The sequence below is a fragment of the Antedon bifida genome, chromosome 6 (genome assembly GCF_963402885.1).
Source record: "Antedon bifida chromosome 6, ecAntBifi1.1, whole genome shotgun sequence".
Classification (NCBI taxonomy): domain Eukaryota; kingdom Metazoa; phylum Echinodermata; class Crinoidea; order Comatulida; family Antedonidae; genus Antedon; species Antedon bifida.
In genome coordinates, this window is record NC_136231.1 from 25,158,703 (window position 1) to 25,174,347 (window position 15,645).

General features: G+C 32.4%; 4 protein-coding genes across 7 annotated transcripts in view; 1 reads left to right on the top strand and 3 right to left on the bottom strand.

Moving 5' to 3' along the window:
* Positions 1 to 183: 183 nt before the first annotated feature.
* Positions 184 to 9,126, bottom strand: LOC144845946 (uncharacterized). Of its 4 annotated transcripts, none has more exons than XM_078703470.1 (15): positions 8,998 to 9,126; positions 8,352 to 8,429; positions 7,827 to 7,874; positions 7,501 to 7,579; positions 6,686 to 6,887; positions 5,824 to 5,933; positions 5,358 to 5,497; positions 5,178 to 5,244; positions 4,699 to 4,856; positions 4,341 to 4,463; positions 3,561 to 3,653; positions 3,257 to 3,338; positions 1,585 to 2,674; positions 1,356 to 1,443; positions 184 to 852 (listed from the first exon to the last, which is right to left on the bottom strand). In XM_078703470.1, the coding sequence occupies exons 2-15, from the start codon at positions 8,424 to 8,426 to the stop codon at positions 805 to 807; spliced, it is 2,403 nt and encodes an 800-aa protein (XP_078559596.1). In that variant the 5' UTR covers positions 8,427 to 8,429; positions 8,998 to 9,126; the 3' UTR covers positions 184 to 804. The 4 variants fall into 4 exon arrangements, with proteins under 4 accessions (XP_078559596.1, XP_078559593.1, XP_078559594.1 ...); XM_078703467.1 differs by having other exon boundaries at positions 4,699 to 4,859; XM_078703468.1 differs by having other exon boundaries at positions 4,699 to 4,859; positions 8,352 to 8,426; positions 9,041 to 9,090.
* A 516-nt stretch (positions 9,127 to 9,642) lies between these two features.
* Positions 9,643 to 15,645, bottom strand: part of LOC144844264 (glyoxylate reductase/hydroxypyruvate reductase-like) — a 91,451-nt gene continuing 85,448 nt past the window's right edge. Inside the window, exon 9 of the mRNA XM_078701095.1 lies at positions 9,643 to 9,652. The gene's annotated coding sequence lies outside the window, so the exon portion shown is untranslated. The remainder of the gene's footprint in view (positions 9,653 to 15,645) is intronic.
* Positions 9,777 to 12,966, top strand: LOC144845746 (uncharacterized). Its single transcript, XM_078703176.1, has 8 exons — positions 9,777 to 9,848; positions 10,101 to 10,206; positions 10,547 to 10,615; positions 10,894 to 10,958; positions 11,063 to 11,165; positions 11,501 to 11,628; positions 12,032 to 12,127; positions 12,495 to 12,966. The coding sequence occupies exons 1-8, from the start codon at positions 9,777 to 9,779 to the stop codon at positions 12,609 to 12,611; spliced, it is 756 nt and encodes a 251-aa protein (XP_078559302.1). The 3' UTR covers positions 12,612 to 12,966.
* Positions 13,359 to 15,631, bottom strand: LOC144844278 (uncharacterized). The gene is made up of 4 exons (XM_078701123.1): positions 15,512 to 15,631; positions 14,920 to 15,102; positions 14,446 to 14,530; positions 13,359 to 13,642 (listed from the first exon to the last, which is right to left on the bottom strand). The coding sequence occupies exons 1-4, from the start codon at positions 15,531 to 15,533 to the stop codon at positions 13,462 to 13,464; spliced, it is 471 nt and encodes a 156-aa protein (XP_078557249.1). The 5' UTR covers positions 15,534 to 15,631; the 3' UTR covers positions 13,359 to 13,461.

Consider the following 15,645-nt stretch of genomic DNA (forward strand, 5'->3'; position numbering starts at 1 on the left):
GTGAAAAATATGGGTTTTGTACAATATAGATTTGTGTTCAATCATTGCTCTATTTCTAAGTTTATTCTTTATTATTGCTATAAAAACAGGCTTGGTTCCTATTATACTGCCTATGATCCATTGTTTCCAGGCCCCTATATGGACTTTAGTCTTTAATAAAATATTGAATAAGAATTGAATAAAATAGGAATAGCCTATGTAGTTGGTCTTGAAATGCTTCTTTAATTTCTGATAAATATAGTCACACAATAAGTAGAATAACACCAAATAGGTGAAACGAAAGTTATCAGATAAAACGTAAAGTTATAATAATATTTTAAATAAATGTAAAACATATACAGTAAATATTTTCATACAGTAGTTTTTTTTTTATATAACTAAATAGGAACACTTTTTTTTTTCAAATTATATAATATAATTACAGTGCATACACTTCAACTTTTATATTTATAATTAGTAAAGTTCATAATTTGTACTGTTGAACATTTTGTGCAAACAAAAAGTACAACTCTATTTTATTGTGCATTTGACAATAAACAAACTCTAATGGAATATTGTATGTCAATTTATCCATACGCACTTAATATACAACATATTTCTTTTAAGTTATCTTTTTTTACTGTAAGATAATCTCGCCATAGAGTGTGCTATATATACTTCATTAACACGTACTGGATCAAATAGCTCTATTTATAACTTCCACCATCAGAATTTCTGGAAGAATGTTTAGAAAATATAGTTGACATTCTCAGATATTGGTATATTTATACGGAGAATTGCTCTTTGCTGGGCAGTCACTGCCAATCATTTTCCGACATGTGCTGTTAGTGCAAAGAATCCTTCATCTGTTCCCTATTTGGAGTGGTTAAAAATAAAGATTAATTCTTTAATATATTTAATTAGACACACTTGTCACGTTAATCATGGCAGGTTCCTGTTAATTTCAGTCTTTTTGCCTCAAAATATGGGATAATTTCACTAGATTATTTGTGATAAGAAAAAAAAAACATCCCGACAATTTAAATGTGTTATTTATGCTTACTAATTCTGAGACAAGTTTTCGAGCTTAAAAGGTCTTATTTTACTTATTGATGTAATGTAAATAATTGTGATTTTTGTCTTTGTTTTAAACGGATAGCAATAAATATTACCATGCTCTAGTTTGTCAACTGAAGGAGAAACATGGATGTCTTCTCAACACAGTTGAGGAAACCTGCCTGACATATGCATTGTTTATTAAATAGCAGATGCCCAAGATAGTTTTAAATAATTTTGATGAATTTTTTCAATTTATAGTTCCCCCCTATTGTTTGGCTATAAATTCTCCCGATATTTCACTTTCCCAATTATCTTACTTTTTGCCTTGAAGCTGCTAGAGGTGTACTCCCTTGATGGATAATTTGTTTATTTTGTTTGGAAAAACGTTCACCACTTGTGCTTTGCCTGAAATAACAATGAATCTTATATTAACTTGGTGCCATCTTTACATCTAAGTAAATACTTTGACACATCAGCCTAAACTAACTAAAAAAAGCACTGTTTATAAATTGTATTTAATTAGTATTTTCAATTACTGTACTATACCTTTTGATAAGGTCACTTAGATTACTCTTAGGAGATGGTGTACTGGTGGCAGAGATCTCCAATTCTTCAACCCTTGGAAGAGCTACGGTTATCTTTTGTGCTTGAACAGTTTCAGCAGAAGATGGATGATTCTGGGTTTCAACTTCAAAGGGAATCGGTGAAACAGCTGGTGAGAGTATAAGAGATTGTACATTGGTAGATTTCTCCAGGAATGCAGGTAAGCCTGTCTGAAGTTTAGCCAATCTTAACTGAGCTTCAGCATGCTCTTGAGAAAGTGCCTGCATTTTGCGGTTGATGTCTAACTGTGCTTCCGAGACTTTTGGTACTTCTTTTAAAGTTGTTTGAAGGATTGGAAAAATCCCATGATCATATTTGATTTGCTGATGATGACCTAACAGTGACTCTGGATGGTTTATAGTTGTAGCAAATGATGTAGGCTTGGTAGACAAATTTGAGACATCAAAAGAATTTGATCCAGTGTTTTGTGTATGAGTGTTAAATGCTGCAATATCTTTTTCAGCATTTAAAATATCTGTATTATATATACCATCCCCTGAATACTGCGGTTGATTAAACTGTACATCATCGTTATCAGGAAGATTCCAGCGGAGATGTCTCACACCTTGTGGTTTTGACAGCATGCTTCTGTCCTTTTGCCGTGGTGGTGACAACATCAGAGCAGTCATTGATGGTTGGACATGACTAAGACTACCAACGTATGACAGATGTGATTTCTCAGGTACGGATGGAATTGGTGGATCTGGAAGAATTCCTGAAGGAACTCCATCTTCATGACTATGAGAAAGGTTATCTTGTGAAGAACTAAATAGTTCTCTTTGATTAGCTGTGACGCCATCTCCAGACCTTTCTGGTGGAGCTGTGGGCAAACCTCTTTGAGTAATACCCATGCTTTTCTTGTGTGGCAAAGAAGGTTGCTGTTCTTGATCATCTGGTCTATCCATCACTCTTCTGGTGTCTTCTGTCTTGTATGGAAAAGAATGTTGTTGGTTTGAGTCTTGCAGACTCCCTTGTTGTCTAGCTATCGTCATGCCATTTGTATGTTGTGGTTGTACATGTTGCTGATGCAGACCTGATGAAAGTGAAATAAAATGACCATTGACAATGAAATAAAACTTCATCAAAAAGTAATATACAAAACAAACTGATAATTATGAAGGTCATGCTTGCATAAAATTAATGTATTACCTGTATACACTAAAGTAGGTAAAAGTACATTATAAAGTGTTCACTTCAACAATTTATTTGCACTTATTTCTATATATATCACCGGGTGGTTTAAAATTTGTTCTATGCCTGTGGTGTTTATATACACAGAACATGAATTCTAAACCATCCGGTGATATACTGAAAAATTAATTTGAAACGATAATATGAGGAAATCTTAGATAATGAGAAAAGGTCGCCCCAAACGAGATAGGATCCTGGAACCATCTGCTTGATATGCAGATGTCCTAACCATTGGACAACTGGGCCTTTCATAGTATTGTTCAAACTTGATTGAATAGCGACTCTCGACGTGGTATGGTGGAATAGCACTAGTCTCTTAATTATACGCACGTGCACCATATATAATTTTCAGTATATCATTTAGAATTTGTTCTATGCGTGTGGTGTTTATGTATGAATAAGAAATAAATACATTGATAATTACTTGTTGGAATTTGATGAACCTGTTGATTAGTTGCAGCCTGTGAACTCAATTTAAGCAACAAATCTTTCATATTCATAACATCCTACAATTTTCAGTAAAAAAAAGAATGAAATTAAGTTGTTTTCGTTTCTTATATTAGTTTCTATATCACACACAGGGTTGTTTAAATAAGCCCTTTTTGTTATTACTGTACATTGTATAAATATATCATCTGTTTTGCAATATAAAGGGAATATTTAATGTAAGTTACTGCATTATACTTAATATTTTAATTCAATGTACTTGAAATAATGTATTTATTTACTTCTGTAAGGGCATCCATAAGAGATTGTTGTTGCTGCAACTGTTCTTGCATTTTAATTCTATGATTCTGCTCTTCCTTTAGATAAACATCATGCTACAAAGAAGTGAACTGTAATTCATAATCAAATTCATTTACACAACGGAGGAGGGAGGGAGGCTGGAGTTGTAATTTTAATATTAATAAAATGTAATATTGTTATAATATGTTCGGCGTAACAACGAAACATGTTTGAAACAAATTGCTCATGTTTGATTGAAGTTCGGCAACATTATTCACCATCACCTTAAACAATCAAAGACTTATGAAGTTGGAAAAGCTCTCCGAAAACATCCGTAAAGCAGCAGCTGATATAAACGGTGCACTGTTCTGAGGAAGTTACATTGTATAAAGCAGTGGCGTAACGGCTATGAGCACTCACTGGCTAAACCCAGGGGCCTCGGAGCTTATGGGGCCTGTGAGCAGGGTCCAGAGGAAGAAAACAGGCATTCAAATATGTTTATATATTATATGTTGCAGTCACTAAACCGGTTTGGAAATCAATAAATTTGTATTGAAAGTGTATTTTAGTTTTTAAAAAGAACAAATAAATGAACAGAAATGTGTAAAACCTTTAGTGCTATGCAAATAGCAATATTACCAAGCGTGTAGACAGGATTTATATAGGGGTTGCTTTTTTCCACAATGGGGGTAAAAATGATTATTAGCTAGGCAGTTAAGCCTATTTAAAATCACTTTCACTAATGGAAAAACTCATTCAAACCCTGTCTATGGCTTGATTACCTGTGTTAAGCAGTTGTCTAGTCTCTTGATGCTGTTCAACAGTGTTGTGGTGTATCCTGTACTTTGTGATGTAGGCCTACCAACATGTCTATCAGATGCAAATACATCTCCACCCTGCATAACCTTTTCAAAAAAGACATAAAATATATTGACCCCCATCAGTTATCATGCTATGCTGTGGCTCTATATGACCCGCAAAATGATTTCTTAATTACAAAACTGGCACACACTAGAAAAATGTTGAAGACTTATCTAGATAGTGAAAGTTGCTTGACCAAGGCAATATAAAACCATACTACTATACACCTGTAAACACAGTATTTTCTGAACAAAATTTTAATTTAACAAAAATACTAACCTTTCTGATGTCAATTCTATTTGTTTCTGCCTCTGTTTCTTCATGATCAATCCTCTTTCTACTTTTTTTCTTCACCTTTGTGGTATCATTAATGGCCAGGTGTGGCATGTCAACAGAGGTATCAATTGATACATCAGCTGCGCTAGATTGGTTGGCATCTGCTAAAATATTGTAAACCATAGATATATAAAAATTAAAAAAACTAAGTAAAAAGTTAGATTTAATTCCTCAATTAAAAAAATGATAATTTGAGGTATCTCCCTTGTGAACTGCAAATCATTAATAATGAGGTGATTATTCTTGAACCTCACATTAGCAATCTTTCGTATTATAAACTTGCAGCTGCCAAGTTGAAAAGTTATTTTGCGCAAGCTCAGAAACACACACAGAATGACTATTAGACTCAATAGTTGAGTATATATGTTTTAATAAAAATTCTACACTTAAAACACTATGAAGACTTTATATTATTAACTCACCATGAGTTTTTCTTATGTTGCCATGATCATATAGAATTTTGTTTCTTGGTCCTTTCTCGGGAAGTATCTACAAAATTGTTAACCAAATAAAAAACCTGATAAGATATCTTTATTGTCATGTTTTTAGTTATTTATATACAGTAGCTAAAAAAAATATATTAATCATCAAATATCCATTACCTGTATATCTGGTTTTGATGGCTTTTGCTGCTGTGAGGCAATGAATCTGTGAAATCTGTTCATGTCAACAACACTTGGTGGAAAGTTCAAAGGAACGTTCTCTTTCTCTTCATCTGAAGATGCTTGCTCCATCGTGGAATCTAGTTATAAATTAACACATTTTTTCTAGTTTAAAGTTTTAACTCACTTGCCTCTACTTTGCAGGTTACTTTGCTAAAAAGTTAATTTTCAGATATACCAGTTCATACACCTATCCACCAGTAGTAGGAAAAATTATTTAAATTCATTTACACCACAATCTGTTTTTTAAATTTGTATTTATTTAGCATTTGATAAGATCCATCACTTGGGCAGTAGATTCAAAACCAAATATATTAGGGGAATATTTAGAATGTTGGGAGCAAGGTGGTTTGAAGGCACTTGGGTAGGGGTGGTATGGGGAGGGGGATAGTTCTAATAGACATACCTTGACTTGAACTTGTGACATCATTGAGAGCATAGCGATCCATAATAGTATCACTAAGAACAGAAAGTTGACTTTCTGAGTGTGGTTGCATGTATAATGGTCCCTGTAGACTGATTAAAAAGAAAACAAATAAAAACAACTCATATTGAATTGATTCAAGTAAACCTAGTTAACTAAATACTGAACCCTGCAATCTGTATTATTATAATAATTAGAGTTTAGATCTGAAGACAGTTTTCTAAAGTTCCCAGAAATTTGTGGGTTTTCAAGCAAAAACAAGCATGGCATTTTACTTTTAGTTAAAACTGCTTGCACTGTTTCCAACGATGTCATCTACATATCATCAACAAATGTTTTTATCTGGTTCATATAATACCTATCTGTATATAATTTTTTACGTTAACCATTCATAATTAGGGCCTAACGTACATAGTACTAATAGGGGGCGCTGCTCTGCAACTAGCAAACCTACAGTACTAACATCTAGTCATTGCCAGATGAAGATTTGTTGAAAAAAAGTTAAAACGTTGCACACGTACGTATTCATGAATGGTTTAACGTAAAAAATTATATACAGATAGTTATTATATGAACCAGATAAAAACATTTGTTGAAGATATGTAGAAAGATGACATCGTTGGAAACAGTGCAAGCAGTTTTAATTAAAAGTAAAATGCCATGTTTGTTTTTGCTTGAAAACCCACAATTTTTGGAAACTTGGGAAAACTGTCTACATACATTCACAATTATTATAGATACTATTATTGTACAACATTCTATTACATTCAATCAATATTTGAAAACTTTTGAAAACTGTAACAATATTGAAAACACTAATAAAGAAAAAACCCCACACATATACCTTTGCTGCACATTAGACGGTTGAGGGGCAAGGGTGACATTTGGAAATGCTTCACGTCTATGAGGGTCATCCGCAAAAAGATCTTTAACAACGGACATGACACGATCTGTGTGGGCAACAACATCACTTAGTTGCGTTTGATCATAAAGGATCTCGCGAATAAATGCACTCTTGGAGGAGTCCTCCAAACTACTTGCTTTTGCTGAAAAAAGAAAAGTGTATGTATAATTACTGTATTATTATATTTTTTTTTAAATTATCTTTATTATTTATTATTTTATTCTATATATCATTTGAATTAAAGTATAAAACATATTACATTAATATGTACTGTATTATTGTATATCCTTTATTGGTTTTTTATTTGGTTATAAAGGTGAAAGAAGCCTATGCATGTTTTTTTTAAAATCTATATTTTATTATTTATTCTTTATACTGGGTAGCCTCTTCAGTCAAGTCAAAGACTGTTCTCCGAGAGGGCCCAGTGTGTATATATATATGATGAGTTTGTGACAGTGGCTGTTTGTGAACTAGTACACCTGGGTAACCCCCTAATCGTCTCGAAAGATGTACTAGGTTCTTTAAAGTGCACATGAGCCAGATGTGTACACTGGACCTATGGTTTATAGCCCTTATCCGAAAAGACTCGTTCTACCACCAGAACCATGGAGTGAGTGAGCCTCGAACCCTTGCCGATGTTATGGCTACTTATTACGGTTCCACTGTCTTAACCGCCCGGCCACTCACTCACTCGTATACAGAACGGTATTTTGGCCTTTGGAATTAAGTACAATCACATGACGCAAAGGCATTACCTCTTCTAAGTGATCTCTCTGCCTGCTCTTTCTTAACTGCTTCCAAATTACTTGACCTATGAACCTGTTTTCTTCTAGCCTATTACACAATATAAACAATTTCAAGATTATAAAAAATTAATGTATGTTTTTATAGTAAATACTAGTACTGTATCACCACAATTATCATGAATGCGTCCGCAACCTAAATTGCTTTAAAAACTCTTTTCTGGCATTTCATTTTTGCTGTTTAGCACATTGAGGCTTTTGCATTATAAATTTTTTTTTTAAGTGTTTATGTCAAAGAATCTTTTCATTATAATTAAATGATTTTTTATAAATCGTACCTGCTCTTCTGGGCTCATTTTATGAACAGTGAGATCTGAAACAGTGGCCTGAAAATAAATATAAAAATAGTATAAACGATAAAAACATTTATTTAGTTACAATGTTCAATTAAATGTTCTATATTTGTAAACAATAATTCATTATCAAATGGCTATTTTTAGTAATAGGGAGCTTTCGATTTGCGACGATCGACGACCAATCTAGGTCAGGTCAATCAATGTATCGTCAATAGTCAACTGGACCTAGAAACCATCAAACCTTGTCGAGGTGAGGAGTGAGGACACACCTCTCAATATTTCCGCATACGAGTGCACACAATATGACATAGTTTGGTTGTATTTAGTTAAGTAAAAAGCATAAATATAATAACATATTTTTCCAATTTTGAGGGCTCACATTTTTAACAGCAATAAAAATAGATTAAGATATAAAGGTTAGAAGTATGATTTTTTTTATCAAACATTAGACAAACATTTATTATACAATACTGTAAAAATAAATTATATAAAAAAAATGACACTAACATCCCAATCTGGTTGTTTCTTGGTTCTCTTCTTATGTTTTATACTTGATTTTTTATTGATTCTTTGAAAAGACATCTTCTATATTGAAATTAAACATTTTGTTTGTTTTTCTTTTGAATCATATAAATAATAGATTTAAGGATGACACAATAATCCTTGCACAATTTCAAATTGCGTAACTTTTTTAAGTACAGTAAATTGAAAAAAAAAGGTGAAAATGCAAGATGTTAGGTGTGCTGTCGATGCGAGAGCTCGAGTAAAAATAAATTAAAAGGCAAACGAGGGCCTCATCACACCACCACCACCAGGAGTAGATGCGCAAGACTTTGTAAGTAGAGTTAGGCCTAGTATTATTTTATAGTAAGTAAAGACCTCTTTTTTATTATTATAGCCCACTAACTGCCTCCTTGCTAGGTAGTAAGCACACACTCTGCCTGTACTAGGCCTAGATAGGCCCTGTCTGTAGTGAAGGTAGCCTTGGCCTAACTAGGTAGGAAGGAGGAAGGCAAGTTAGATGCCTAGCCTAGGCCTGTAGTAGCTAGGCTTACTAACTAACTAAAGGCCTGTCTGTGTGTGTGTGTAGCAACTAGCTAGGCCTAGCCTAACCTAGATTACAACATTAAACCAAAAAGACGAATAATATTACTATTCATATAATTCAGTTAGGGACTATCCCTAAATAATATTACTTCTTTTGTTTAATACAATAACATAATAAACATAAAACAACAGATTCGTGTCTCCGCGACACGATCAACAACGACGATGATTTTCATGTTTCGCGGGTTTCGCGTTGCCAGGTACATCACATTTTTTGAAATAAATATATTCTATGAATCTATGGCTTACTATTTCATTCAAAGCACAATTTTAAAACCTTAGGTCTAGTTAATATTTAAACAGTACAAAAAATAGGTTCACCTTTTTTAAATTACTAATATGTAGTATTTTATATTGAGTTTTTATTTTAATTATAAATAAAATGCTTCTGGAAATAAAAATTGATTAAAATAGCGCGCCCTCAACGAACACTTTAACAGAAAACTTTTTTCCTCTCTTTTTTTGGTATTCCTAATAAAATCAGCAAAAGAGTAAAATTAGGTAACTTTTGAATTACTATTATTATTATTAAGTTTATTTTCTAGGCTAGTATACTATACTAAATGCTACTACGCTCCTTGCATGGTCTCCCATAGGCCTATCTATTCTTTATGTATAAGCCTATCTAGGCCTAGGCCTAGGCCTAGGCCTAATTAAAAATAGTCTAGCAACCATGCATGTCACGTGCTCAAGTCTAGTAACTGCAGTATCCCACCCCACCATGCCCCTTGGCTAGCCCTCTATTTATGGCCCTGCTGCATGCTGTGCTGACCTTATTTATCATCAGCCTGAACTAATTTTGGTCTTTTTTAGCATTAATACAGTATGTCCCTATTATTATTAAGAAGAAATGTAAATCTTGATGAACTCGTACAAGACATTCACAACTGGCAAAAGGTAGCTTATGATTTATGAATGTTTTTGATTGCTTGTTTTAAATTGTTTACCCCTCCACAAAAACACACATAAAAGGCAGTCATTAAAATTAAAACACATGATTTCTTCATATAATAATTATTGTCAGAGTTTGTAAATTAAATGTTATGAAAGAAATGAGTGATACAAAGCAGTCATTAAAATTAAAACATGATTTCTTTATATTTATTTATTTAATAATAATTATTGTACTGACATTTTATTTTTTTATAGCAAATAGATGAGTTATGGGAAACTAATCAAAGGTATGAACTAGACATTAAGTCAATGAAAAGGCAATGTGAAGCATGTGAGACGAAGGAGAAGAATGCAATGAAAGGTTTGTGTTCGCAATCAATAAAACAATTAAGTTTGGTGAAAATGTATTTACCGTAGATAGGATATAGCAATAAAGTTACACTGCACTCTGATTTTAACATTTCTATTTTGTTTGAGAATTTTAACTTTATGAATCCTCTTGTATCTTTATGTCATCTGTATATTTTTGTATTGTTGTTAAGAAAGAGGGCTCTTCAAGTCAGCTGTACTGCTGTAGTACAGCTGTTAGATCTACCCTTGTAAAACAAAGTTGAATAAATCAATAAATACACATAACAAAAGACATAGACAAATAAATGACAAAAAACATAGTTTAAAAATTAGTATTTCTTTTGTATTAGATGCAAACGAGATGCATAAGTTGGTGGATAAACTTCAAGATATCCTGACAACAAGATGTCATATAGAAGGTACTACATTGTAAACTGTACTACTACGGTACTACTGTGTTTTATTCTCTCTGAGAATGCATGTTAAACAAAACTTGTTTGTACACCATTTAAATTCAATACAGTTTTACATATTTTACTGTCTTTAGTAATGTTGCACATAGAACAGATGAGGAGAATATTTCAAAATTTAGTGGTATAGCAAAATGTTTGCTACAGCTTTTTAACATTTAACTGTATTGTCTGATAGGTTAAGCATCTTCTTTTATTTTTTAAACATTTTATTATTAATTTTAAAGATCAGAATAGAACATTAAAAGATGAGATTGAGGATTTGAAGAAAACAATAGCAAGGCAGAACAAGGTACCTTCTTCATAATTTTATTATAGTCCTTATACTTTCAATATTAAGCCTGTTTGGTTAAATTTTGGTCTATGTTTTATTTTGTCTTCTGTGGTATTTTAAAGGAAAATAAAGAAAATGAGGATAAATGGAAAAAAGAAAGACAAGATATGATTGACAAGCATACAGAGGAAGTAGCCAGTGTAATCCAGGATGGCAAACTAGAAAGTAGGTGGATGGTGGATGCAATAAACTAGGACTTAATCATCTATTTCTAAATAAATACTGCATTTATTAAAAATAAACTCCCCAGGGCGTTTATTGTTTGGGAGGGTTTTTAGGGGGTCGTTTATTCGAGGGAGGCGTTTATTTTTTTTCGATGTAATATGGTAACATGTGTTATAATCAAATAAAATCTCCCTGAATATGAAACAAAATTACAACAAAATCAATATATATCAAAATGTGATACAATTCAGTACAAAATCTATTAAAATGCACCAGCAAGTAGGACCGATTGTTAGACATGTTTTTATAGTAATGCTTTGTGTATTTATTTCTAGAGCAAAAAGAAGTTTGCATCCTTGAGAGAAAATTAGATGAAAAAACACAAAGTGTGAAATTGCTTCAGAAACAAATGGCAGATGCAGAAAAAGCCAAACATACAGAGATTGTAAAACTCAAATTAGAGGTAAAACTGCAAACTGTTGGAAGCTTGATGTTAATTCTAAAGCTCTGTCTACACTATCAAACTATTTTGACAAAAAAAGTGTGTCAACAAGCGACTAATATTAATAAGCTCCACCCTATGCTTGCCATCCTATAAGATCTACAGTGTATTCAATGCAAAATCGTTGAAGCGTAATATGTAATGTTAATTAACCGTCCACATATGTGACTATCTCTGCTCCTTTTGAGAATTATAATAATGCTATTCCGTGCATCAGACTTTGTCAGTAAAATTGTTGGGTTACTTCACACTTGTCAACTACACCACATAATTGACCCCAAACCCATGCATGCTGAATAAACAAAATGGTAATAATAAATGCTGAATTCAAAGTTATTTGAAGGAAACTTTATTTGTTTTGCAGTACGACGCAAAAATGTCCAAACTACAGAAACAGGCAACGAAATCACAGCAAGTTGGCAACAGAAACGCCTCTAGCAACAGTGACATCTTTAGACAGGTCTCATTTCTTATAGAATTTATTTAACCTTTTAGAAATTACTTTGTGTAATTTAATTTATAGAACTTTTTTTTTCTATTTTGCTATTAGAAATGACCTGTTCTTTTGAGTGACATAACTCAGAGGCCTCTGGTTTAGGAACACTAAGTGGCCCTCTAATGATAGATGCCTTGGGTGCTTTTAGCCTTTTTAATGCCTTTTTTATGCCCTTTTTTCTTCCAAGCTCTTGGGTTTAACCAGTGAGCACTCACTGGTTCATTTAAAATTACCAAACTACAGTACTGTATACGTAAATCTGGGTAGCTAAAAAATATGAAATGAAATGCGTTCAGAAATATGACAGATAATTTTAATTTTGTTTTTGTAGAAACTTAAATTTGCAAAGGAAGCATCGGAAAAAGAAATCTGCACATTAAAAAGAACAATCAGTGACTTGGAAAGAAAATTGATCAATCAGCAAACATCAAAAAGAAAGAAGTTTTAGACAAACATTGGATTTAAATTCTTCAAACAATATAAGTAAAGATTTAGATTTTGATAACTACACTTTCAGAATACACCATGTACTGTATTTAATATTTTGATTTTTCATATTTTAATATATAATATATTTTCTTTTGAGCCTAAATTCAACTTGTTAAATACATGGACAACACCACTATAATGGAAGAACTCCTACCAGGAGCGAGGAATGATAAAATGGCGAGCTCAATTGTCGATGGTTTTGTATTCTATAAATATTTCATTAATAGTATACCGCCATTTTAATTTATGATTTCTAAATTACTGAATGTGATTGTGCAATTTCATTATTTTTTAGGCTTAAATTTGTAAATATCTTAATAATTGTATATAAAAATTCTCTTATAACATAAAATCTTTTTACCTAATTAATTCGGCTTAAACGATTAAGTAATTGCATTAATTTGTTAGTGGTTTTTTTGTGTGTTTGTGTATGTAATCTACCTTTTGCTTCTGTTTGTTTTTTGTGTCCAATATTTTATGATTGTTAAACTTCAATTTATGATTATAAACTGCAATAAAATGATTCGTAAGAGACCACTGGGACTTCAGATTTCAGAAATGTTAATGTTAAAGAAATGATAGTACAGTAATTCATATCATCGTTTTGAAAATCACAGCATCACACATGGAAAATATTGCACATACTTAAAACATATAGCGTTTGTATGTTTCCAATTACAATGATTATAAAAAGTACAAACAAAACTTGTCATTTTTTATTATTATTTTATTTGAAAACTTCAGTAGCAAAAATAGACCTGAACTGCAGAATGTTGTTGATTTAAATAAAAGCACTTGTTTGTAATTGCCTATTCATCACTGTCGGAATGTTTTCTTTTCTTTTTCTTGTATCTTCTATGTTTTGATCGATCTTTACTTTTGTGCTTGGATTTCTTGTGTCTGTGACTTGATCGACGTTGATCTGATTCGGAATCACTGTCGTCATCCGTTGAACTTTCTGAGGAATGTGGACTACGAGAACGTGAACGTCTGACAAAAAAAATAAAAATACTGTTTATTAGTTACATTTCAATGTAAAATCTAGAATAGTAATTAAAGAAAATTCCCTGGTGGAGACAATTTATATTGCTGATGATGACAAGCAAACTGAAACTCTCAACTTCCCAGAACCTCCATAATGTAATTGCAGTAGTAGGAAGTAATATTATCAATCAACCTTTATTTTCCATCATAAAACATAATCTAAAAAATAACGATAATGGAGAACATACAACAAAGACAATATCTACTACCTTTTTATATAATAAAAACACATATAAACATTGAAAAAAAGCTATTTTAACAAAAAGCGTGAACTATGATACAATATAATATTAAGGGGACAGATTTAGGACAACAAAAAAGTGTCCCCTTAATAGGGATTGTCACATTCTGTAAAACAAGAAAATTTCGCGCACATTAAATTAAACAAACGAGTGATTGAAATTCGCGAAAGTTTCATGCCACGAATAATTTTAGAATGTACAGTAGGCTTGCATACATATTATAATACTTACATATTAGTGTCTTTATAACACAAAAGTCGCGCAATCCATACACGATCTTGTTACAGTATTTACTTGTACTTATTTTTCAAATTCGCAAAAGTTTTATGTCACGAAAATGGCCGATGTAACCAATTCGCGAAAGTTTCTGGTTTTACAAATATGGGTTGGCTGTAGTGTAAAAAAGTATTGCCCCTTGTTCATTTTATACAAAGTATCCAAAAGAGTTGTTCTACTGTATATTTATAACATGACCAAATAACCCATTTATTGTTTTTCTTGATTTACCTTTTACTGTGTTCTTTCTTCTTTTTTGATTTCTTATGTTTTTCTCTTGATTTGTGTTTAGATTCTTTCTTCTTTTCTTTTTTATCTGTATAAAAAAAATACATATTTAAAAAATTACACTTTTTTGCATTTTTATTTTAAAATATAGTTATTTTTCTTATTACATTGCATATTGAAGCTACAATTAAACTTTGTGACAAAAAAATGTGATATGCCCAATATATGGACATGATGATGTCATATCACTGTCATATTTGGGTATATCACTACCATATTTGGGTATATCACACTTTTTTCAAACTAGTCTGACAGAGTTTAATAGATAATAAACAAAGAAGATTGTTCAGTTTTAATGTCCCGTTGTCAAACAAACCAATAGAAAGCAGTTAATATCCTACGTTTTTCTACGACTGGCTTAAGTGAGTCAAACCAACCATCCAATAGACAATCAACAGTTTGTCTTCCAATACTTACGTTTTTCTACGACTGGCTTAAGTGGCGTTTGATACTCCTCTTCACTGCTCTCACTACTAGTACTGCTGATATCTAACGTAACATTCTTTTCCGGGTCAACTTGCAGAAAATTACGACATTGAAATGTCAAGTGGCCAACATAACCACATTTCTTACAGGCTATCCGGGAATTGTCTTTGTTTGCTGTAGAGGGTAGAGGGCGAAATTATAAAAAAAAATTATACAAATCTGTTTTCGGTTTGTTTTCAGTTGTTTTCGGTAGGCCTAATTATTATTAGACTGACCGAAAATATAATATAAGAAATAAGTACATTTGATTGCAGTGAATTGATAGTACAGGCACAAGAGTAGGCCTAGCTAGGCTAATACTAGTAGTAGCACCCGGCCCGGGCCCCTTGCCTCCTTTCTAGCTAGACTCTAGTTAGCCTCTAGGCCTAACCCCTGCCCCCTTAGTTTAGTTAGCCTAGGCCTAGGCCTACGTACGGTTAGACTACGGCCGGCCTACTACCTAGGCCTAGCCTAGATAACTATGGTAACAGGTAGAGCATTAACTACTGGATAAGCAGGCGGGATTTTTAGTAAATTATCTTACCCGGTTTTCCCAAAACATTCATTTTTTTTAAAATTCAGTTTTAGATTTTTGCGTTTTTAATTTTGATGGTAATTTTTCTTTTCGACGCTGGTGGCGTATGTTGTGGCAGTTGATCAGCTTCTTGGAAGCTTATA